Source organism: Saccostrea echinata, unplaced genomic scaffold, assembly GCF_033153115.1.
Source record: "Saccostrea echinata isolate AGI-Se365-2 ecotype Australia unplaced genomic scaffold, CSIRO_AGI_Sech_v1 ptg000012l, whole genome shotgun sequence".
Lineage (NCBI taxonomy): Eukaryota > Metazoa > Mollusca > Bivalvia > Ostreida > Ostreidae > Saccostrea > Saccostrea echinata.
This window is the reverse complement of record NW_026889761.1, coordinates 13,563,160-13,586,823: the sequence shown is the minus strand read 5'-3', so window position 1 is coordinate 13,586,823 and position 23,664 is coordinate 13,563,160. Positions and strand designations below refer to the sequence as shown.

Genomic DNA, 23,664 nt, shown 5'->3' with positions numbered 1-23,664 from the left:
ATTTTTGAAGGAATTATGGCATTTTCAATTTTTAACAGGAACCAGATTACACTTGCCGGTAGGGGACTAGTATTGCTAGTGCAATACTCTCAGAATGCGTTATCAATACCACATCTTTCATATTAGTTCTTCAGCGAAATGTTTATATTATTAACATAGCTGTAAAAAGCTTCCGATCTAAGTACAGATTTGAGCCAAATATCCGTAAAAAGTACGCCCCCACAAAGCCCTGCAGCAAGAAATCTGCCCCCCAGAACCCATGCAAGGACCAACAGCGACCGTGCCTGGGTTGCCAACACCCAAAATACAGGTTAAAACATCTTGTCTGTCGAAGGTGTCCCAGTTGCGACTGTGTTTATGGCACGTCATCATGCTTTTCATCTGTAGAGGTGTAGGAACCAGCCTAGCTGTGCGCATTTCGCTGTAATGCTCAAAGCCAAATGAAATTGCTGTTTCAGTGGTCAAATTGCAAAAATTTCCATAACCATAGAAATACCTATTATTTAGTATTTTCATTGAATACAATTACTTCTTATTTTAAAATGGTCCAAAAATGTCTTTTTCATAATAAACATACATGTAGTTGAACACTCTACTTTGCCAAAGGGTCTTCTAAAGGGTGTTAAGAAAGTTCATTCCACAATGAAATATTTCTGAAAAATTTCAAAGTAGTGTTTGACTGAAGAGATTAATTTTCCAGTCTGACAAAATCACTAGAATGTGGTTTCAATTTATGACAATTAATTTTAGCAGAAAATTATATACACATGATTTTGTATTTCAACTTGTTAAAATATGTAAATCTTCTACACAATGAGAGATTTGGTAGACATCTTGGTGAAGATATAGAATACTTTACAGCTAATGAAAGACAGTTTTATGAAAATAAAGCACAGTTTTCAAAAAAAAAAATAGGTTTACCTACAGAATTCTTAATTTTTTATTTGACAAATTTTGCCTCTAAACTTAAGATATTTCACAGATGTGTTGTTCTCAGATTTTTCTGTACAGAAGATATATGATCTGTATCAATACCTGCCTTCCCCTTTTCATTTCATACTACACACATTCTAAACCTTATCAGTATCAAGATGGACTCTCTGAACATTTAGCACCTATTACATGAAAATAGAACACCATCTGCAGGTCAAAAAAAAAAAAGAGTTATAAACTTCAATAAATTTTATTGGTGGTAGTATTATTTTTAAAGTGACTAAAACATGTCAAACTGCCTGATAATTTATCAACATATGCTAGCAAGAAAACACAAGTATATTTATAAAAAAAAATTCTTTAGCTTAAGATGGCTGATTAATGCTATTTAGAATATCTTTATGATTTTTTTCCTTTGGATCGTTTTTTCAGTCCCTTTCCTCCCATTCTACTTTCACTTTTCCTCTTCCTGTTTCTGTGTTGACTTCTTTGTTTTGGTGGCAATATCTACCACCTGTGGTTTCAGTTTCTTTAGTTCCTCCATAACCTCGGACATGTCTTTGTCTTCACTCTGTAGCTTCATCTGCTGAATGACTAGGTCTGACAAATATAAAACAATATCATGTACGGTATATATGTAGTTTGATGATAATTATGCAAAATAGTTATCACACAAGTCAAATTGTACACGTTCAAAAAAAAAAAAAAAGAGAGAGAGAAATACATATTGTACGTGCATGTTCCTAGGGTATACATGTATATGTGTGTGTGTGTGTTTTTACATATTGTAAATACATGTATTAGCAACAATTAAATTTAATATTATGTTTAACATATGTATGAAAAGTACATAAGCTGAAAATAAATATGCTTAAAACACCTGTTTGTCATACTATGAAAATATCAGAGATATCATATATCATGTATATTGAACATACGTAATTCATATATTGCTCACTTTATATGCTCACATAAGTTGAAACTTTACCTGTTTTACATACAAAGAATTACATGTATACTCATATACAAAGACAGATATAGGATGAATATGCTATTCTGCATATATGTCAAGGAGATTAAAAATTTCTTGATTCTCCTTCATTCTGCCTATATGAACCTTTTCATATTCAAATAATGTCCCAAATTACCTTGCATCTGTACAAGTAGCTCATGAGACTCAGGTGCGAGGTGTTGTTTTAGAAAGGTGATAATTTGGGGGACACATTTTCCAGGGGCATGAACAATATTGGAGGTAAAAGTCTGGAATAAAATGACCACAGACAGGTGTAAGAGCATGGCCGGATCTGTCTCTGTTGACAACTGTTCCACGAGGGCCTGGCGGTGATTGAAGATCAGCTGTCTGTACAGAATAAAAGACAAATAAAGAATGAATCATTTACACTAGATGTTCTAATGTTATAAAATGCAACAAATTGTATTGCTAAAATTTTATGCACACAAGAAAATGTTTGCTTCACAGGGAAAAGTGACTTAAATGATATTCAGGTGATTATCTTTTTATTTGAAAATTATGTGAAAATCATGTAAAAATTATGTAAATATTTTTTCATGCGAATATCAGGTGAATAAGTTTGTATGATATTCACGTAATTTGTGAATTCATGTGAAGTTTTCTTTGCACAATATTTATGCGATATGCTCTTCATGGAAAATTCATATTAAAGTTATGTCAAATTGGCTTGAAGTTTTCACATAAACTTCATATGTCTTGTTTTTTGTTTCTTTCTCATGCAAAGAATTCACATGAAATTCATGTGAATTCCATATAAAATTTATGTAAGCCACATTTGCCTGAGTATGATGTGGACATTCATTTGTATGTAATAGGAAGACAAGTAAAAGACTTGGAATTCACTTTTTTTTTTCTTTTGTTGCAGAAAATCTATTACATGTATCTTAAAATGTACAAAGAACATTTCCTGACATTTACCTTTCCTTCCTTTTATCAGGTTTTCTCAGTAAAATTCCAAGGTGTTCAGGACCACAAAGAACCTCCAGCTGCTTGTAAAACTCATCCAAAGACTATAAAATGGAGTAGTGGTATTGCAAGAATTATTTACTGATATTTCATTTATACTAAACCAAAGTGCTTGAAATTTTTACAGATTAAAGTCTTCTTCAATTCTTTTAAATTGAGCTATCATAACTCTTGTTTTCAGTCATTTTTATACTGACTTTTCCATTCAATGAGCTGTTAAGTTTGGTAGCACACTGCTGAACACTTTCAGGAAGTTTGCTGATATATTTTGCTCGAGACTGAAATCAAAATCTGAAGTTCTAAATAAATATTCAAATTCCATGTGCATAAAATAAGTTTGAAGAAAATGCTTCATTAGCAGCCTGAAAAGTTTTTTCTTAATTAAATAGGAGATTTATTATAGTTGGCATGATTTTTATCCATCACATGTTATCATCAGCAAATAAAAAATAAATATGACAAAGTGTCACTTTCAAAGTGAAACAAAAACCAGACTATATTTTCACTTAAGAGTATTCAACAACTTGTGATATTTAATTTTAACATCAGTCAACTCTGAGTCTGTGCATATACAATACTAAAACCAGATCCTAGCTTTTTTTCACCAAACACTCACCTCTGGGGTTAGAGTCTCCTCTTCTTCCGATTTGGACAACATGTGGTCATGCATGAGGACATTTACCACCACGTTTGTGATGTCAGTACACACAGTCTTCAGTAAATGTTTAATAAGAACTTCAGTCTCCTCTGAGGAAAAAAAAAATATAAATGATAATACATGTATTCACATTAACTAACATCCAATTCTGTATGTTAAGCAAGTCAAAGGAAAATACAAATGCAAATATCTAATCTATAATTATTTCATTCATTATTTTATCTCATTTCTAAATTTCTTTTTAGAAGTGGAAGAATGCTACATTTTGGGGGAAATATGTCAATTCAAAAAATGTCATCTTCATATTTTTCATACCCTGAAAGCACTTTGCCCCTTTTTCAAACAGCAAGACATTGGTCCAGAGTCCCGTGATTTTCTCCTGTAGGTCACTGTGTGTCTTTTTCTTCCCTGACCCAGAACTCTGGATTGCTGTGGAATGTAGAACATTCACTGCCTTTTGATGATATTCTCTGTTTAGGGGTCTGTAAACAAAATCAACATTTCAAAGGAGGACCAACATCACAGAAATTTTAATTCAGCTGAACTAAGAGACTTTCCTTCATTCTAAAAATAATTTGCAAACTATTGTTAAGTTTAACTTTGATTTAAAAATTCTACAAAATGATTCCTCCTTCCCTGTGACCTTTATTTGTGTAATTAACCTGGGGTCAGTCATAAGCAATGAGTGGACCTTGTTTCTCAGTTACAAAAAAAATATATTACAGTGTCCAGAAATAAATTTTCTCTCTGCAAGTAACCTTGAATCTGGCAAAATTACCATTAACTGGAACAAGAGATTACCCTACGATCTGAATAATCTTTAATTCAAGGAAGAGCTTCATATCTCTATTTATTACAAACATCTTCAGCAAGTGACCTTGAACTTGTTCAAATGACCTTGGAATCTTGGACTTAAGTCATGACACATTGGTTACAAAGTTTTAAACTGGACTTGACCTTCTATAATGACCTTGAATTTGTCCAAATTAGAATCATGTTACAAGATTATAAGAAGAGTTTTAAAGATCTACACTCCTTATTATGCATTCCTACATAGAATACATTGAGTATGGTTAAGGTGACATAAACATGTTCAAGAAGTCCTCTTTTACTTCAGAAAGTCAAATTTCATAATTTAATCTAAACCTATGCTCAGTCTCCATGACCATCAGAATCACTCTCACCTGTGTATTTGAGTAGCAATCTCAGTGATGAAGTCTTCGGGACAATCTCTGAGCTCTGGTTGTTTCCTTAATTCCTCTGTGATCTCCTCCACAGACATGAACTGTACCTCTGTTTGACGGGGACGTGATACTTCCTCCTCATCGGAATCCCCTCCCTGGTCCCCACGACCTTTGTGATACTTCTTCTTGGTGGCCTTCATCTTGACCTCACGACCTTGGGTTCCACCACCACTTTTTGTGGAACCTAAAAATGCGAACAATTTATTTACAAACAACCAGACAAACATATTATAAATAACTCTCTGTATTCAACACTGGAAAATGAATAAAAACTTCTTCCCTCACTCAGTTTACCAGATTTAGTTTTTTAAGATTACATGCCTTTTTACTGAGTGATTGCTAAAAGCACATCTTTATTTCATCTGTAAAGATGTCAATTAATACATGTATAGCATCTGGTATACATAAGCTGTATATTCTTCTAAACTATACATAACATACACTGTGCAGATACCTTTTACCTTAATTTACCATACCATCTTACTTTGTGTTTTTAAATATTACTGTGTTTCATATATATTATGAGAAGTTAATATATATATTTGATGTCTTGTAAAATCTATGTTGTTATCATATAATATTTGTTGTTAGATGTAAATACAAAAATATTATGCGATTTTTATCTGATTCATGAATATTATTGGTAGGCAGTCTTCATGGAAGACAAAGGTTGCTGAAAAAAAGTACATGTACCTAAATGATACAGAATCTAAACATACGTATGTGTGAGTATGAATAGTACATATAATTCATATGAGAAACACCTTAGAAAGTAATGGAAAGTAGCAAACTGATCAAATCTCTTGTAAATTTGAGGGATTTTTTTTTTAAACATGAAAGTGGACAGAATGCAAAGGCAGTCAATGCACAAAAGAGACTGAATTTGGCCTCCAAAACACAAGGCATATAGACTTTTTTAATGATAAGACACGTTACATTTTTCAAATTTTTACATTTGGATATGAGTAATGACACATCTGGGCTTCATGTAACAAATTTCAGTAAAATAATGCTATTATGTACTGTAATTTCCTTGAAAAAGAGAAATGTTTTCTCTCAAAGTATTTGAGTATTATCAACGATTTTGTGTACTTGACATATGACCTCTTAATCAATAGAGGTTTTCTTCAAGTCATGGGGAGTTATGATGTAAAATTTGATTGCAAACGCTAAAAAACCTTTAAAAGATATAGTCTATTAACCATACTTTGCTTTGTAATCTGGCCTATAACAGACAATTAATAAAACATGAAAAAATTAGAAAATTGTATAGAGTGTACCCAGAATAAGTACAGGTAACATTAGTAATACATTGTCATCTTTTCATAGAAAGCAGGCAAAATTAATTAACAGGTCTCATTTAAACTGAAATTGATCAGTTTCTACATCAAACAATACAAAGCCAAAAAAAAAAAAAAAAGATTAACAAGAATTAACATGGATTAACAGAATGAGTGGGGAGTACCTTTTACCACCATTTGGTAACAACCTGGTGCCACTTCAATCAGCAAAGGGGGAGATAACTCTGTCATCAAACAGTATCATTTTAAAATTGTAAAGAACCTAAGTTATGTATTTCTGAATTTGATAATTCTCTTCATCGTGTGAGCTATTAAACTTTAAATCATACATGTATATGATTATAAAACTATAACTTTACCAATATACAAAACTTTTAAATGTGGAGAACTAAATTTATCAATGTTTTTTTTTTAATCTGATACAGATTTGAGGGCTGAAATATTAAAGGATTGAGTGATTTGTGTTTCGATTTGGCACTTTGGGCTATCTTATTTTTCTCCCAAATCCTTACAGTAAGATCTATTTCAAATTGTTCCGTGTGATCTGACCACTTACTGGCTTGTTTTTTCTTCCTTTGATCTTTTCTGTCCTCTTTAGAGCCTTCCTCTGAAATCACAGACTTGGATGTTGCCCCTTTTTTGTCTGTGGTCAGAAATAAATGGGGGTTACTTCTTGCATCCTGAAAAAAGATATCAGACACCATATGATTTACGTCTTTGATAAATCTTTTCACATGAACATTTTCTTCTGACCCTGAAACATCTACAAGGTTCTTACATAAATATATGTATATGTTTACTCACTTTTCTGATGGTGTTAATTATACCAAACTAAAATGACTGGCCACTCCTAGGTTTGTTATATCATTTTTTTTCAATAAATGAGTTTTTGAAATCATAAATGAAAAGTATGTACTTTACGAACATATGGATGTAAATGACCTCTTCCTTCCTCCTCTAGATTCAGACAAATTTTTACAGCTTAAGTTTACAATACATTGATAGCAATATATTCCAGACCTATTCATCTGCATTGTTTTACCTTCTCAGCCTTTTCCTCGACGAGTGAAACAAACGGTTCCTTCCACTTTGAGATGTATTTCTGACTGGTTACTATGGTATCACAGCATATGATGGCATCCGTCTGCTTCTTGACGCACTCCTGTAGCAGGAGATGACAATCCTCCTCAGTGAAAACTGACGGCAGCAGAGGCTAAAAAATTAAGATTTGATAGAGTTTAACATCAAGGAGAGTTCAGTAACAGGGGAGTCTATAAACAAAGAAACATCAAAAGCATGCATTCAATTAATCTATGCATGGAGACAGGTAGATAACCATAAGTTGGTAAATTTCTTAGGTCATCCACTGTTTGAAAGAAATTGGCAATTCCATCAAAATCATAAAAAATTAACTGAATTTTCTTCTATTCTATATTTTTTTACTTTTGAGATTGAAAAATCAAAATGCTGATATTTAAATGTTATTTTTTGAAAATCAATTTGCAAAAATTTCATAACGCAGAAATGACCAATTATTCAGTATGACACAGAGTATTGTAATCACTGTGATATAACTTTGGGGTTATTATTAGTGTTGTCAAATCGAACGATTTTTAGTAACCGGTTACTCGCTTACTTGTTCGATCGAGTACCCAGTTACTCGGATGGTTTTCTTTGAGCCTCTAAACACTCTTTCTTGTGGTATATATATTCAATAGTAACTATAATATATGTATCATCGTAACAGTTTCCATATTTATCATTCATAAAACACAAATGCGCTTTATTTGCACTTAATCTATATATCAGTACTTACACATGTAATTATAAAAGCTTCTAAATAAATTCATTTTCGAATATGTTTTTTCCATTATATCAGTTGTTTTTGCAGGGTGCCCTTTATACATGTATATCACTGGTTTCAGAATGTGTATGTCAATTCCACTTCACATACATGTATTATTAATTTTACAATTTACGGATTAAAATTTAAAAAAAAAAATTTTTGGAAAAAATGCTTTTGATGGGTTTGGTGGCATCTTGTTTAATCCAGCACTGCGGTCTAGCATCAATTAATAAAGTATAGTTGTAATTAACTCAGGTCTTCAAAATTTGTATACCCTTAGGCAATCAAAGTCTTTAATTAGCTGAACTGTGAAAACTAAGTGTAATCAAATCAAATCGATAGTATCTGTGAAACTCTAGATCAAATCTAACTTTAAATAATGGTAACATGTGTAAATAATTTACTTATTATAACTATATCATTCAGATGAGACTTTGTTATAGACATAATTTCTCAAGTGTAACATTCATCATTCATCAGTCTATCATTCATATAATAAATATCTTGACATTTTTTGTCGTGTTCACAATAGGGTCATACCATGACATCTGAGTATCCGTCAGTAGTGACCGCCTCTTCCATGGATGACTCGATCTGGTCCATCAGCCCACTGCCCACACAGACACGCTTCAGGTAAATAATGGGCTCAGACTTAAAGCGCTTCTTAATGAAAGTCTTGGGATCAGAAATTCCCAGTCGTACTAAGGTGTCATATTCTAAAAGAATTAAAAAACAATGAGAGGGCATTCAACTTTCACTTTTTAGAACACTGATAGTCTTTAGGAATTTAATGTAGCCGACCCAGATATCCATTTTGTTTGTAGAAGTTGTCCACCCAATCGTTCTGTGCCTTGGTGTAGATTTCTGGTATATACATCATCTTTTCCTGCCTTCCAATCAGACTTCCTTTTAATCGACCAGTATGAACCAGCTCCTCCAAAATATCTGAAACGTTTTTAAAAATTATGATAAATTGGTTTAATAATTTTTTACCACTGAAAAATTACATATAAACAAAAGGATATATAACTGTACTACGTATAATCAAGAAATAATATAGATGCATTATAACAATTATGCATATCCCTAAATTAACAATAGACCTTCAAAACTGATGCTCATAATTCAGATGTCCTTACTAAAGAAGAGTCTTTCTTGGAATCCATATCGCTGCATAACCATGGCAACAGTAGTTGGCCTGTAAAAGAAGCCACAGGTATTAAAGTTATGTACGATAGCCAACAAGCTAAAAATGCTATAAATAGAATTTACACACAGAAAACACATGTACCTAGCATACATAAAGCAGATATTTACATCAGTTGTACCTATACTTTTTTTCAATTAGGTGAATATCACATGAATATGTCCTCAATTTACTTTCAAAACAAAATTATGGATAGTACACTATTGCTTTCAATATTAAATATAATGACATGAAACCTTTACCTTCATGTTTCAAAAAAAAAAATAATATGAATATATCTCAAACACTTCAGAGGTCATTGCCAATGTTAAAGTTGTGGTAAGAAAGAGAAACGATCTAGCAGTGAGACAGAAGAAAGACAGCAAGAAAAAAATCTTCTGATCACTGATCTTTTGGACATAAGACCTTACCTTGTAACAGCACTAAGAGCCCTTCAGACCTTACCTTGTAACAGCACAAAGAGCCCCTCATACCTTACCTTGTAATAGCACTAAGAGCCCCTTGGACCTTACCTTGTAACAGCACTATAAGCCAATTGTACCTTACCTTGTAACAGCACTGAGAGCTCTTCTGACCTTACCTTGTGACAGCACAAAGAGCCCCTCATACCTTACCTTGTGACAGCACAAAGAGCCCCTCATACCTTACCTTGTAACAGCACTAAGAGTCCCTCATACCTTACCTTGTAACAGCACTAAGAGCCCCTCATACCTTACCTTGTAACAGCACTAAGAGTCCCTCATACCTTACCTTGTAACAGCACTAAGAGTCCCTCATACCTTACCTTGTAATAGCACTAAGATCCCCTTAGACCTTACCTTGTAACAGCACAAAGAGCCCCTCATACCTTACCTTGTTACAGCACTAAGAGTCCCTCATACCTTTCCTTGTGACAGCACTAAGAGTCCCTCATACCTTTCCTTGTAACAGCACTAAGAGCCCCTTGGACCTTACCTTGTATCAACACTAAGAGCCCCTCGGATCTTACCTTGTAACAGTACTAAGAGCCCCTCATACCTTACCTTGTAACAGCACTAAGAGTCCCTCATACCTTACCTTGTAATAGCACTAAGAGTCCCTCATACCTTACCTTGTAATAGCACTAAGAGCCCCTTAGACCTTACCTTGTAACAGCACAAAGAGCCCCTCATACCTTACCTTGTTACAGCACTAAGAGTCCCTCATACCTTTCCTTGTGACAGCACTAAGAGTCCCTCATACCTTTCCTTGTAACAGCACTAAGAGCCCCTTGGACCTTACCTTGTATCAACACTAAGAGTCCTTCGGATCTTACCTTGTAACAGTACTAAGAGCCCTTCATACCTTACCTTGTAACAGCACTAAGAGTCCCTCATACCTTACCTTGTACCTCAGAGCCCCTCTGACCTTACCATGTAACAGTACTAAGAGCCCCTCAGACCTTACCTTGTAACAGTACTAAGAGCCCCTCAGACCTTACCTTGTAACAGTACTAAGAGCTCTTCAGACCTTACCTTGTAACAGCACTAAGAGCCCCTCAGACCTTACCTTGTAACAGCACTAAGAGTCCCTCATACCTTACCTTGTAACAGCACAAAGAGCCCCTCAGACCTTACCCTGTAACAGCACTACAAATTCCTCAGACCTTACCTTGTAATGGCACTAAGAGCCCCTCATACCTTACCTTGTAACAGCACTAAGAGCCTCATACCTTACCTTGTAACAGCACTAAGAGCCCTTCAGACCTTACCTTGTAACAGCACAAAGAGCCCCTCATACCTTACCTTGTAACAGCACTAAGAGCCCCTCAGACCTTACCTTGTAACAGCACTAAGAGCCCCTCATACCTTACCTTGTAACAGCACTAAGAATTCCTCAGACCTTACCTTGTAACGGCACTAAGAGCCCCTCGTATCTGTGCCTTCATTCTGGTGATAAATGCTCCAGTATATATCACATCCCTGTCCTGGGAGTCTAGCTTTCCCTTGATAATTTTTCCTACTCTGTCTCTGATGTGCTGAAAAGTGCATATGTCGGACAAAGAATGAATTCCTGCTTTAAGTCTGTTACCATTTTCATAAAACTCAAACTATGAAAAGAATACCTGATACTCTGTATGATAATTCACTCTGGAACACATATATAAAACTGTACTTGATCCTGGAACTAACAGATCTATATCTTATGTCCAGTGAACAGAATGAAGTTCATTGATGGCCATTTAAATACCAGGTATTTGTACTTACTGATGAGACAAAATCGGACGGCAAGTCATACTGTTTGGTGATGTCCACCATAGTTAGGTAACCCTTATCTTGTAGCTTATCATTCACCTCCTCTGCCATACTGTCTAAGTAGTTCCTGCAAAAGATACGGAAAAAACGATTGACTCTGACTGCTACTATGGCAAACAATGTCATACTTGTAGAGTACAATGCACATATACAATGAATTTTATACATCAAACTCATCTTCATCTTTCATAATTTGCCAGTTGCTTGACCATCAAAAAAAAAATCTTTAAGCTTTTTTAGGACTAAAACATATGAAATATTGAAATGGTCTGAGATGTTTTACGTATCTGTCTAAAAGCTGTCCTTGCACATGTCTACATGGTCTAATTATTCAACATACATATATGAAATGTCACAGGGCCAACTTACTATGAAAATCTACAGGCTCTAACTATCCAATATATTGTTTGAATGAGATATCCTTGGACCTCAACTAAAGAAAATTTTAGACATCAAACATACTTGTCAACAAGCTGTCCTAAGACAAGCGTGAGGCTTCGGTCCTGTTTCACCATCTCTGTAACTTTATCCTCAATATGTCGAAAATCAACATTCAGAATCTGCTGCAGGTCAACTAAGTTGATTCTCCCTGCAAAATAATCATATTCAGCTTGAAAGTTTATCAAACTTAATTGTAAATAACATACTAAAGCAGATCACAGACAGCCAATAGACGATGTATGACAAAATAGCATAAATCACACATTCAGGTCTTAAAGCATGCATTATTACCTAGTAAAATAAGGGAATGCAAAAAGTTTAAATGATAAGATGATTTAAAGATTATACAACAATGTAAAATTGATCTAATTATTTATTAATTTAAACTAATACCTCCATGAACAACTAGCTCATCCTGAATTTCCTTAGCCAGTTCCTGGTGTGTCAGGTACTCCTTGCCATCCAATGTATGAATTACATCTATCAATTTCTGTTCCACCAGCTTGGCAACAATTTCAATCACATTTCTCTCTGATAACCTTTTATATAAAAAAAGGAAAAAGATATTAAAACAATCTAAATGTATATTCAAATCTATGATAAAGCTAAAAACTCTGTATACAAAATGTACTTTCAATTTCATGTGTAATTAAGAAATGATACAAAATAACTGCAGCATGATGAAAGAGAGTTCATAATTAGTAGTATATGAAAGACATTAAATTACAGAGATTTGCACCTGTTTGAAACCACACAACATCACCGGCCCTACTATATATATGGGAAATAATTTGTCACAGCAAACTTTAATGCATTTAAGACAAACAAAGGCAATCCCGAAAAAGTCCATGTAACATAAAATGAAATGTAAACTGAAAAGGTGATGTTAAATGTTTAAATTTGAGGTAATCTATAAACAGGAACTCCGTACTATCTCAAGAAAGGGTTACCATACCATGCATTAGAATGTTCTATCATTAAAATGATACTGTACTAAACAAGCTGGCTAAAGACACGGACATTGGAAGTTAACCTAAGTATAGAATATATGCATGTTTAAAAAAGGACTTTTCCATACATGCACATACTCTATATTCACATTAATTTACAGTGTCCGAGGCTACAGCGAGGATGATGAACATATGAACCCTAATCTTAATTTTTTTAAGCATATCCTACAAACTACGAACCTTTTTTCGCGATAAATCGAAGGAGACTTAAAAAATCTTAATAAATTCTTACTTTTGCCTCGTGCTGCTCAGTTGAGCTCGCTGAAAATCAGCTGCCAGACGTTTCACTTCTTCCCAGTCAGCCATATTGTCAATATTTCGTGGCAATGTTGTTTTTATTACTGAAGAGTTCTAAGCAAGGGGCATAACTTCTTTCGACCATGTGGGTAGCACGTAATTAATCTGCAATAACAATGAACTTGGGGATGAGTTTCATTATTTATTTAAGTGTCCTTTTTTAAGAATGAAAGACAGAAATTTATACCTAGCAATATTTACACAAATCCAAACACAATATCTTTTTATAATTTGATGAATACTTCTGATATATATGAACTAATAGGTTTAGCTAAGTTTTGTAAAACTGTTCTTAAATTATTTCATGCCTGAACTTCCTGCAATGTAAACATTAAACGATTTTTTTTTTATACAACCGTCAGTACTGTCCATATCAAAGTTCTTTTTGTGGTTCATTATGTTAACTGTTCACATGTTGATTTGTTCAATTGTTAAACTCTTATTGTACTAACATACCCCAAGTGGGGGCTTTAGTGAAAATAAAAGTTTCAAGTTTCAAGTTTCTAATCTGTGTGTACACAATGGGGGAGGAGGCATAGGGAGGAAATACTACCCTTAGTTCTCCTCGTCTCCGCACATAAAAACGAACTCTGGCGGAAGTTTTTTTTTGGGGGGGGGGGGGGGGCAATAAAAAACTTGAGTCCAAAATGTTTTTAAAAAATACTTGAGAAAAAAAAAACAAAACAAAACAAGTATTTCATGGTGCAGGCTATGTTCAAAACACAGGCACTTGTTTCTGTAATAAATTTTTGACCCATAGTATAATATACTATGTGTCAAAAAATTATTACAAAAACAAGTGCCTGTGTACTATGGGTCAAAAATTTATTACAAAAACAAGTGCCTGTGCTATGAAAGGTGTGTGTGTGTGTGTTGTGTGTGTGTGTGTGTGTGTGTGTGTGTGTGGGAGGGGGGGTATTAAAATGAAACTTTTCATAGTTAATCTAAATTAATGCAAAAGAAAAAAAACTTGATTTCTCGGGAAAAGCTTCCCCCCTCCCCCTCGATCGCACTACGCCTGCCAAGTCTGTTAATAAAATACACGCATATATCTATTATTGTATATAACTTTCTGAAAAGCGATTACCTAGGGACCTACATATATACAGAAAAATGTTGAAATGTGAAATAATTGATTCAATATCGACACCAGACATGAGAGAAAAATCCATAGAATAGATACAGTATGAGTGTTCAGTAATATTTATCTCTAGGGTATATCAGGGACGTATATAGTATATAAGTCACTGGGTAATTATGCTTTTCTTTTCAGAAAATTATATATACTAATAGATATGCGTGCACTGTGTATTTTATTAAACTTGGCAGGCAAAGTCAATGGGGGGGGGGAGGAGAAATCAAAAGTTTTCTTGAATTTATATAGATTAATTTACAATGAAAAGTTTCATTTTGCCTTCTACTATCCAGTTATGGAACAACTCATATAAATATGACCAATCGAAGTAACCTTGACCTTCCTGGAGAGGACTTATATAAGCAACGTCTGATGTCCAATCCAGTTATGTAATTGACTATATATGTAATAAAATATTGATTTTAAAAAATGAATTAATTTGGACCATTTTCTTTTAGTGGCAAGGTCAGGCCAGGTCATTATCTTAATTTTAAGGATAACAAAAGTACTATCGCCAAATCAGTAGTCTTGCCCCGTGATCCCTTACACTTCCTGAATGGCAAAAAAAAAAAAAAAAAAAAAAAAAAAAAAAAAAAAAAAAAAATACTGACCATGAAATAAGAGAGAAGAGACTTTTTAAATCTGCTTTTTCATTCCAATCGGTTTTTTAGATTGAAAGTTTGCAAAAGCTTAACAAGACTGAAATTTGTTTGGAAAATCATATTTATTTATGGACTCTCTCTAAGGACACTCAGGAGAGTCCCACCGGGACCCCTTTTTGAATTTGATAAGATTATATCGTATAAAGGTGAACATATCGAGATGATTTGTTTCATTTTCAACATAGAGTACATGTACCTGTCATTCTCCTCAAAGAAAAGGATTCAATGACAACAAAGTTTCGATGAACAGAAATGACTGTTGCTTACTTAATAGGGAAATATCATCCAAATTTTAAAGTATTCAGTCACTTACCTTAGATTAATATAATGTTAAAAATATTTGAATTGAAAACTATGTATTATGCAATACATTTCTATTAATTGTTAAAATTCAAAGGGTAGATCATTCATAAAATATGAGGAAATTGAAATTCTTCAGTGTGGAGTGTATAGATCCTTAGATTATTCTGGGTCCATCACCAAAAGCCGTCATTCTTCCGCCACTAAATATACTCAACCTCAAGTCTTTAGTTGTACATTGGCAAGAGGGAAAAATATAAATTATTTGAATTTCAAACCCCTCAATTAATATAAAGGACACTTTTGCAAATTTATAATCCCTGGGACAGGAAACTCTTCTTATACATATCACAACTTGTAATGAAGTCAATATATTTACATTTACCAGTGTCTTTCTCTGAGATAAAACCACAAATGAGCTAATGGTTTTATAACCCCATAAATCGATTTGCTCAGCACGTGACAGAACTGCATGCTTTTTCGCTGCGTGTTGCTTAAGTAATACACTTAGTGGGGATGTTGAGATGTCTTACTGGATTTTTTTAATTGAATTAAGGATCAGGTAAAAATGTAAATATAAGCAATAACTGTCTGGTTTTTTTGGTTTTATGATGATCAATCAATTTGCTCGCGTGAAAATTTTACGCATAAACGCCTTCAGAATTTATGCAAATTATCACGCGAGCAAATTGTTTGATCAAATAAAACCAAAAAACTAGACGGTTATTCCTTAAATACATTGTATTACAATATTCATTAATGAAGTATGGGTGGGGGGGGGGGATTAGACGAGCCAAATCCCCAAGCCTGTTTTGCGACTGTGTTAGTATGTATATCGGAAATATCTCAGTTGTACGCATTTACTCAGGCATTTAAATGTGTACAGCACTTGTCAAAATGATGATATTTAGATTTTGAATAAGCACTTGATCTTGCCTTTTCTGTGCCAAAGAAAGTCTAACACGGGTAGTAATATCTATTCTGTAATATGTAAAACTTTGAAACATGTATACGTATCGAATGTGAACACATATTGTGTAGATATTAAAATGATGGAGGTGATCTTTTGGTTTGAAGCGCTTTTAGTAAAAATAATAGGGAAGGCAATCGAATACAGAATTTCTAATCGGTTAACCGCAAGACGTTCTGACTGATTAACCGGTTCATCGGATCGAAAACTTTTTTAAAAAAGTAAACTCTATTCATATACACAGGAAAAATAAAAATACATTTATAAAATTTAGTAATATTTTGTTTATGCTTGAATGGTCACAAGTTCTAAAAACTTAAAAATCAGACGTTACACGAGGTCCTTCTGTATTGTCACCACAAAAAGAAACTGCATGAGTCTGAACTAACACTTATTTTACGATGTTGTTTAGTCGCCCGCGTGGCGCAGTGGTTAGAGCGTCTGCTCTAGAGTCGCGAAGTAAGGAGTTGATCCTTACGTCGCGGGTTCGAATCCCACTGTGGGACGTGGAGACCGGTCCTTCGGATGAGACCGTATAAACCGAGGTCCCGTGTCGCAGTAGGTGCTGGTACGAAAAAGATCCCTCACTGCTCAATGGCCGTAAGTGCCGAATATAAGACAAAATTTGCAGCTCTCCACCGGCAAGTGGTGGCGTTCTCTATATGAGTGAAAAATTCTCGAGAGGGACGTTAAACAACATACAAACAAACAAACGATGTTGTTTAAGGTATCCGACCCATAATAGCCTCAGATTCAATAAAATTGAGAGCACAACAGATATGTGTGGGCTGAATACTCTATATATTAAGGTCAGATGATACGTTCCTCGAATATCTGTTTTGTATAACTTCGAATTATGTGGAAAATATTAAAAAAAATTAATTACTTTCTGATTTCTAAACTGATTTCTAATTGTCTTTTTAAAAAAATGAAACACCAAAAAATGTGTTATTGGCTAATTAAGTTTCTTCCAAAAGGATTTTATAGGAAAACCATGCTCTGGTATCTTGCACAAATGCCTGGTAAGGTACCTCAATTTTTTGCGAGTTAACATGTTAAAGTAGCAATACTTCAATGACAAAATCTTAGAAAAAATTATATATTATTGAGGAACGTATCGTCTGTCCTTAAGATATAGTTTTCATGTTTTACTCATAGGCGCTTGGTTTCTGGAGGGTGTATTTTGTGTATTTGTTTTTCTAAGTGTGTCTTAATACACTCATACAAATAAAAATTAAAAAATCGCTGAAATTAGCACGTTTTAAAAAAATATAAAAAAGAGTGAAGGAATCACAGTTGCATCTTGGATTTCAGGGGGCGCCTCGGTTCACGCTTGATTTAATCTATATCTACACTTTTCCTACCCGTGTCGGGTGAGATCTAGCTTCAAATAATGATTGAATAAAGCCCTTCAATCTTCTGCCGATTTGAAGGCCTGAAACCTAAAGGGTTGCAAATTGGTACCAATGGAAATTCTGACAGATTGTTGGAAGACCTGATCTCCAAAAACTACATAAATATTGTCAATCAGAAACTCAAACATCTTTTTAATATCAACTTCAGAGTACTAGAATTTGCGTATACATGTATATCGTTGTACTCGGCTACCCCCCCCCCCCCCGTTTCTTTTCAATAAACAATAAAAATTTAAGAAATTTAAAAATGACTTGAATAAGGATATACTTTATATCAAAAAGATATTAAATAGATATGTTTTTTCATAAATTGATATAATATAATTCAACAAATGTATCCTTGTAAATTAGTACATTCCCTAAATAACTATCAGTATTAAGGAAACTCACACTAAACAGTTTAATTTATTTTTTTATCTCTAGTCATTATGTGTTTATAAAAAACACAAGAGAGAAAACTTGTGGCTTGTTCCTATTTTTTTTCAAATTTTGCTTTGTCGATCTCTGTAAAAAATAATATAACAAATGTAGCCCTTTCATTCGGTCAATCCATAGATATATCGACTTCATAGAAAAGCAAATCGACCGAGCACGAAGTGCTATGGATTGACCGAATCAAAGAATTTGTAAGTTTTAAAGACTTTTCACCATTAATAACACATCTTTGAATTTTCCCTAAGTTAATTTTAGTTCCTCAAGTTAATATCGTAAAATATAACTTTGCAAGTGATAGATTTGTTGAATCACACAGTGAGAACATTCTCTCTCTCTCTTCCCTGTAACAAGGGCAAGGGGGGGGGGGGATAAACTCAGTGTCTGGACTCTTTTGAGGCCCGTACATGTCTATATAGTTATTGTTGGAACCGTTCATAAAACAAAACAAAAAAATCATTTGATGGAAAAGAATCAAATTTAATAAAAGATATTTTTAATATAAAAATACAAATTATGCGGAAAAAATGGAATGGAAAAATATATAAACATTTGATATGAGGATCATTCATAAAAATGCATATACAAAATATAATGAAACAATGAAGCATGTACACGTTATACAAAATTTACTGAAGACATTGTTTTATACAATTATAGCAATGCTGGAAGCAGGATGGGGTAAAGGAGCATTAATATAAGCAAGGCACCATGACAAATTTCATGCAGTTTTTCTAAGCGATAGCAACACTTTTATATTCTAATGCTAATGGTGAGAGATGTTATACCAACTATTAATTATAATACAGGGCCGTAGGAACCGGAGGGGGGGGGGCAATAATTTTGCCGATATATAGAATATTATAGAAAACAATAAAAAAACATAGCTACCATATCCTTTGTCCCCCCAAAAATAACATCTGATGACCCCCTTTTTTGCTTGTCAAGGAAATTTCGAATTTTTTTGTCGTGCCCCCCCCCCCCCCCCAACTAAAAATGATTGGTTGTGCACCCCCCCCTCCCCGAAAAAAAAAAACTGAAATTGCTTCCTGCGAGCCTGAATAACATTCGTATCAAACATCATTTATATCCAAGTCCATATATATTCGCACCCTAAGGGTTTTCAGTCCGCTATACGCTCCCTACAATCCATAGAAGAGTTTGCGTGGAGCGGAACTAACCCCTAACCCCTCGGCTTGAAAAGTTAATCCAAGTCCCCTTTCATAATGTTTCGAAAACAAAACTGTATTACAAGAACATTAACCCGAATTCAAAAATTAATCTACGACCTTTCTTTCTTTTTTTTCTTCTTTGTACCAGGTAGTTGTCCAAGGCTCTTAAAGGAAAAGTCATTAAACATACATGGTTGAAGACTTGCTAATGGTATATCAAAATAAATTTAAGTTGGTCATTTCACAAAATGAATGAAATTGTAACATCACAAGCTGTTATATGAAATACGTGAATGGTTTGAAAGTCAGTCAATTAGATTTCAAAATAAGATACAAGGTTATCACTAGACGAAATCTTTGGCTTATATCGACAAAGAAGTTTGTGCATTGTACATGGGAATGGCGAAATGACTTTTAACATAATTGAACGTTTTTTAACTGTGATATTAATAGCACATGTACCGTTTTCTGCTAAGCATGCATTGAAGTTCGTTTTCTGAAAGCTTTAGCTTCCTGCCATAGGCTACTGGACGCATGACATTTCTGATGGCAATTCTATATATACACTTGCAGGAAATCGATTTAATTGCATTTCAAAACTAATAGATTTATTGAATTTCGATACTACATTTGAATTCTTCGCATTTGCAACTGGCTTTGTTCTTCTCTTACCATTTTCTGCTAAGCATTGAAGTTCATTTTCTTAAAGCTTTAGCTTCTGCCGTAGGCTACTGGACGTATATGGCGGATTGGTGGTAGTAATTCCATACAAATGCAGGAAATAGATTTATTGAATTTCAACAAAACTAGCTTCGTTCTTCACATTCACAACTAGCTTCGTTCTCCTCTGTGTTATGCATTAAGAAGAGAGTTTGTTGCTCAATACTGATTAATTACCCCTATTTGTGCTAAATTATATGACGTATTAAAAGAACTGACCGACATTCGGGTACGATTAATGCTTCAATGCCTGGCACATGTAATGCTTGCTTGTTTAGTTGAAATGCTTGCTAGTTCATGTATTCGGTTGACTCTAAATCTTAATGCTGGCTTAATTTCTAGATGCTTACTAATAAAATGAAACAGAAAATGATCCCTGTGCATATTAAACGTATCAATAATACAAACGCAGTATATATTAGTAAGTCAGTTCTTTTCATATTGCTTCAGCACCTTTCACACGTGTTTTTGTCCGCGCTTGTTTTTGGTTCATGCACTGACACCCTCGCACACTATTTTTCTTTTTGGTTTAGATCCTTCCTTGGCCACAGCTATATATACTTATATTCTATACTACGTGTACTTAACTTGGCAGAACACATCGTCACAGACATGGTTTCAAAGAGCAAATTGAAGGAATATGCGTGTCAGAGTTTAACACAAAGCATTAAGCTAAATTAATGAGATTTTGCTCAAGCTTCAGCCGTAAGAGGGGCGTTGTCTACCGAGGAGTACTGCACGTGACTTTCCCGCGCTAGCGACTTCCTGACGCCACGTGCAAATGACGTCAAACGGCTTCTGTAAAGTACAACAACTACTACCACCGCCACAGCAATTATAACGAGTAAGACAATCATGACCACTACTCCAGCTTGGACAGAGCTGTCAATACCTGGGTCATTGCAAACCATTTCTGCCTCCGTCAGATGGATGATTTTTTTATGGAAATTAGCCCCATCGTGACATATGAATTTGTCCTTTCCAGTAAGGTGGACTTTTGTATTATGTATCCAATTGTTGAACTCTTTTATGTGGCAGTCACATGACCACTGTTGGCCCAGAAGATTTACCGTGAAGTTTTTGTTAGACTGCCTTATAAAGTCAAACACATCCATGCTTCTCTTGTCCAGGGTTGAAAGGGCGTTGTTTGATAGGTCTATCTTTTCCAGATTTTTAGCCTTTTGGAAACAATGTGTAAACTCCAACTTATACAGACTGTTCAATTGTAGGTTCACATGCTTCAAGCTATCCATAGTACAGAGCGCTTTTCCAAATGCGTCATCTACAAACTGCATGTCATTCGCACCAAGTCGCAATGTTTCGAGCTTTCTAAAATTGCTGTTTTCAAGCACTTGTCGGAATCGAATGATATGGAGGTTTTCTGCCACATAGAAAGCAGACGTCAAGTCCAGTTCCACGAGATTTGGTAGATTGTTAAAATACCCCGTATGGTTTTTGTTGTCCATGTGAATTTGCCATCTGTTATTGTCCAGAAAAAGTTTCTTTAAATTCGGCATGCAATGGAAGGTTTTACCATGAATTAAACTGATTTCATTATTGGACAACACAAGTTCCGCTAAGTTATTTAATTTGACACCTCCTAAGGCACAGTTACCGAAAGCATTGGCAGGTAACTCACTGAAATTGCCGTTGAAGATATGGATTTCTTGTAAATCTGATTTAAGTTTAGTTTTCAAAACTTCGGTAATAAATGTTTGGTTAATTTCCGAATTTCCACTCCCATTACACCACAATATATGATTAGTAACTGGTCGACATGGATCGCTAAGTATACCCTTTGTTAAGAAAGAGACCATAATCACAAATACCAGAATGCATACCTTTCCCCAGGTGTGGTTATCCATACTGTCAATTATAAGCCTGTACACGTCCAAAACTGATATAAACTCCAATACACACGCCCGAGTGACGAAAAGAACAAGTCTAGCTAAAACGCTCTTTAATTCGTGTTACATTGAGGGATTCGTAAACCTGTGTGACAAACCGACAGACAACAAAGCAATCGTGTCTAGCAGGTACAAACACTCAGTCATTGACTCAGGTGCGTGTGTATGTTTACCTTTTCATTACGGTGTACAGTGGATTCGATATCGCCGCAAGAGGTCGCAAAATGAATTTTTCTCGTGTACACTGAATGTGGAAATTGTAGCTGCCTAGCTGAAAAAATCCATCAATAGATTGGTGCAATTACTTAAATTACAGTCGTTCATTTACATAATTGCGACGAGCATATATAGTTGCATGTTGTGTAGCTGAACGAAATCACACACACATTGTGCAATGTTGAGAGAGAGAGAGTACACACATGTATATACAGTGATAGATAGATAGATAGATAGATAGATATACAGTTAGGTCTTTATATTATATCATTTCCCATCTCGTAGCATTTAATATTATACTCACAAACAATTACATTTGCTTCTAGTAAACAGTGTCAAATACTGCAAGTCTACGACTGCATCTTTTTATCAGCAGCTGATCAGTTTATAGTAGAGTTCAAGAGCGGGAACATTTAGAGAGAGAGAGAGACCATGCACTGACTGCACACATACTGAGAGAAAGAAAGAGGCCAGTAGTATTATAATTTATATCTTACAAACAATTTGCTTCAAGTAAAAATGCACAGTCAAGTAGGACGCACGACGGTTGCATCTTTTCATCGTGCAGTTCAAGAACAGGAAAGGGACAAAAAGAAGGAAAAAAAGTATGCACGGGTACAATTATAAATCTTTAGATGTTCCGAATCTCTCGGGTTTTTTTTCTTTGTTTGTTTGTTTGTTTGTTTTTTTTTTTTGTATGTTTTTTTAATATAGTTTAAGAGGGCTTGTAATTTTTTTTTGTTTTTTGTTTTGTTTGTTTGTTTGTTTGTTTTTTGTTTTTTTACAGAAGACTTATTTGAAAATTGAAGATTTTAAACGACTAGTTAATTAGAATGGTTAATGCATTAGTGAAAAATATGCATCAGTATTTCATTTCCTTAATTCTTTGCATTATATAGTTTATACAACGCAAAATGGTTTTACTCTATTATTCTGTCATTAACTGGGATTAAGTTTGAATAAACAAGTCTGAGAGATGCATTGGAGAAACATCGAAAGAAGCACTATAATCAAAAGCAGCGACCTATATTCTAATAGATATGTTAGATATGATAGACACTTTGAAATATGAAAAAAAAAAAATGCATCCGAATAACCGAGTACCGATTTTAGCATTCGATACTCGAATGTTCGATCGAGTATCCGGTTAACCGGGTACTCGTTGACATCCCTAATTATATATAAATATACATGTATATTTCTAACGTCAAATAATAAGATTTTACATCAAGAATTCAAAATACTTGATATTACAAAATCTGTGCTAATTCCTAATATTATCCAATTAAGAATTTGATTTGTTGATATCAAAAATCAATTTCTGGTATTAGGAAATGTTCTTTGACTTTAGAAAATATTTTCTGATATCAACAATTCAAATTCTTTACATCAATAGATATATTTAAGGTAGTACACAATAGATAGGCCAAAATTTTCCTCACATTCATTTTTGCTTGCATTTGATTAAAACCAGTGTTTTCAAAAGCTTTGATCGGTATTCAAAGTAAAGTGTAGGCTCCCAAGTG

The 23,664-nt window shown here is 34.2% G+C and overlaps 2 protein-coding genes across 2 annotated transcripts; both read right to left on the bottom strand.

Annotated features, from left to right (window-relative positions):
• Positions 1-1,178: 1,178 nt before the first annotated feature.
• Positions 1,179-13,268, bottom strand: LOC133185395 (E3 UFM1-protein ligase 1-like). The gene is made up of 17 exons (XM_061320569.1): positions 13,145-13,268; positions 12,296-12,441; positions 11,924-12,050; positions 11,414-11,528; positions 11,054-11,184; positions 9,121-9,179; positions 8,783-8,926; positions 8,522-8,697; positions 7,178-7,348; positions 6,692-6,815; positions 4,775-5,018; positions 3,906-4,072; positions 3,549-3,679; positions 3,130-3,210; positions 2,885-2,976; positions 2,082-2,293; positions 1,179-1,533 (listed from the first exon to the last, which is right to left on the bottom strand). The coding sequence occupies exons 1-17, from the start codon at positions 13,216-13,218 to the stop codon at positions 1,388-1,390; spliced, it is 2,340 nt and encodes a 779-aa protein (XP_061176553.1). The 5' UTR covers positions 13,219-13,268; the 3' UTR covers positions 1,179-1,387.
• A 6,618-nt stretch (positions 13,269-19,886) lies between these two features.
• On the bottom strand, positions 19,887-22,242 carry LOC133185394 (transforming growth factor beta activator LRRC33-like). Its single transcript, XM_061320568.1, has one exon. The coding sequence runs from the start codon at positions 21,878-21,880 to the stop codon at positions 20,708-20,710; it is 1,173 nt and encodes a 390-aa protein (XP_061176552.1). The 5' UTR covers positions 21,881-22,242; the 3' UTR covers positions 19,887-20,707.
• Between the last annotated feature and the right edge of the window lie 1,422 nt (positions 22,243-23,664).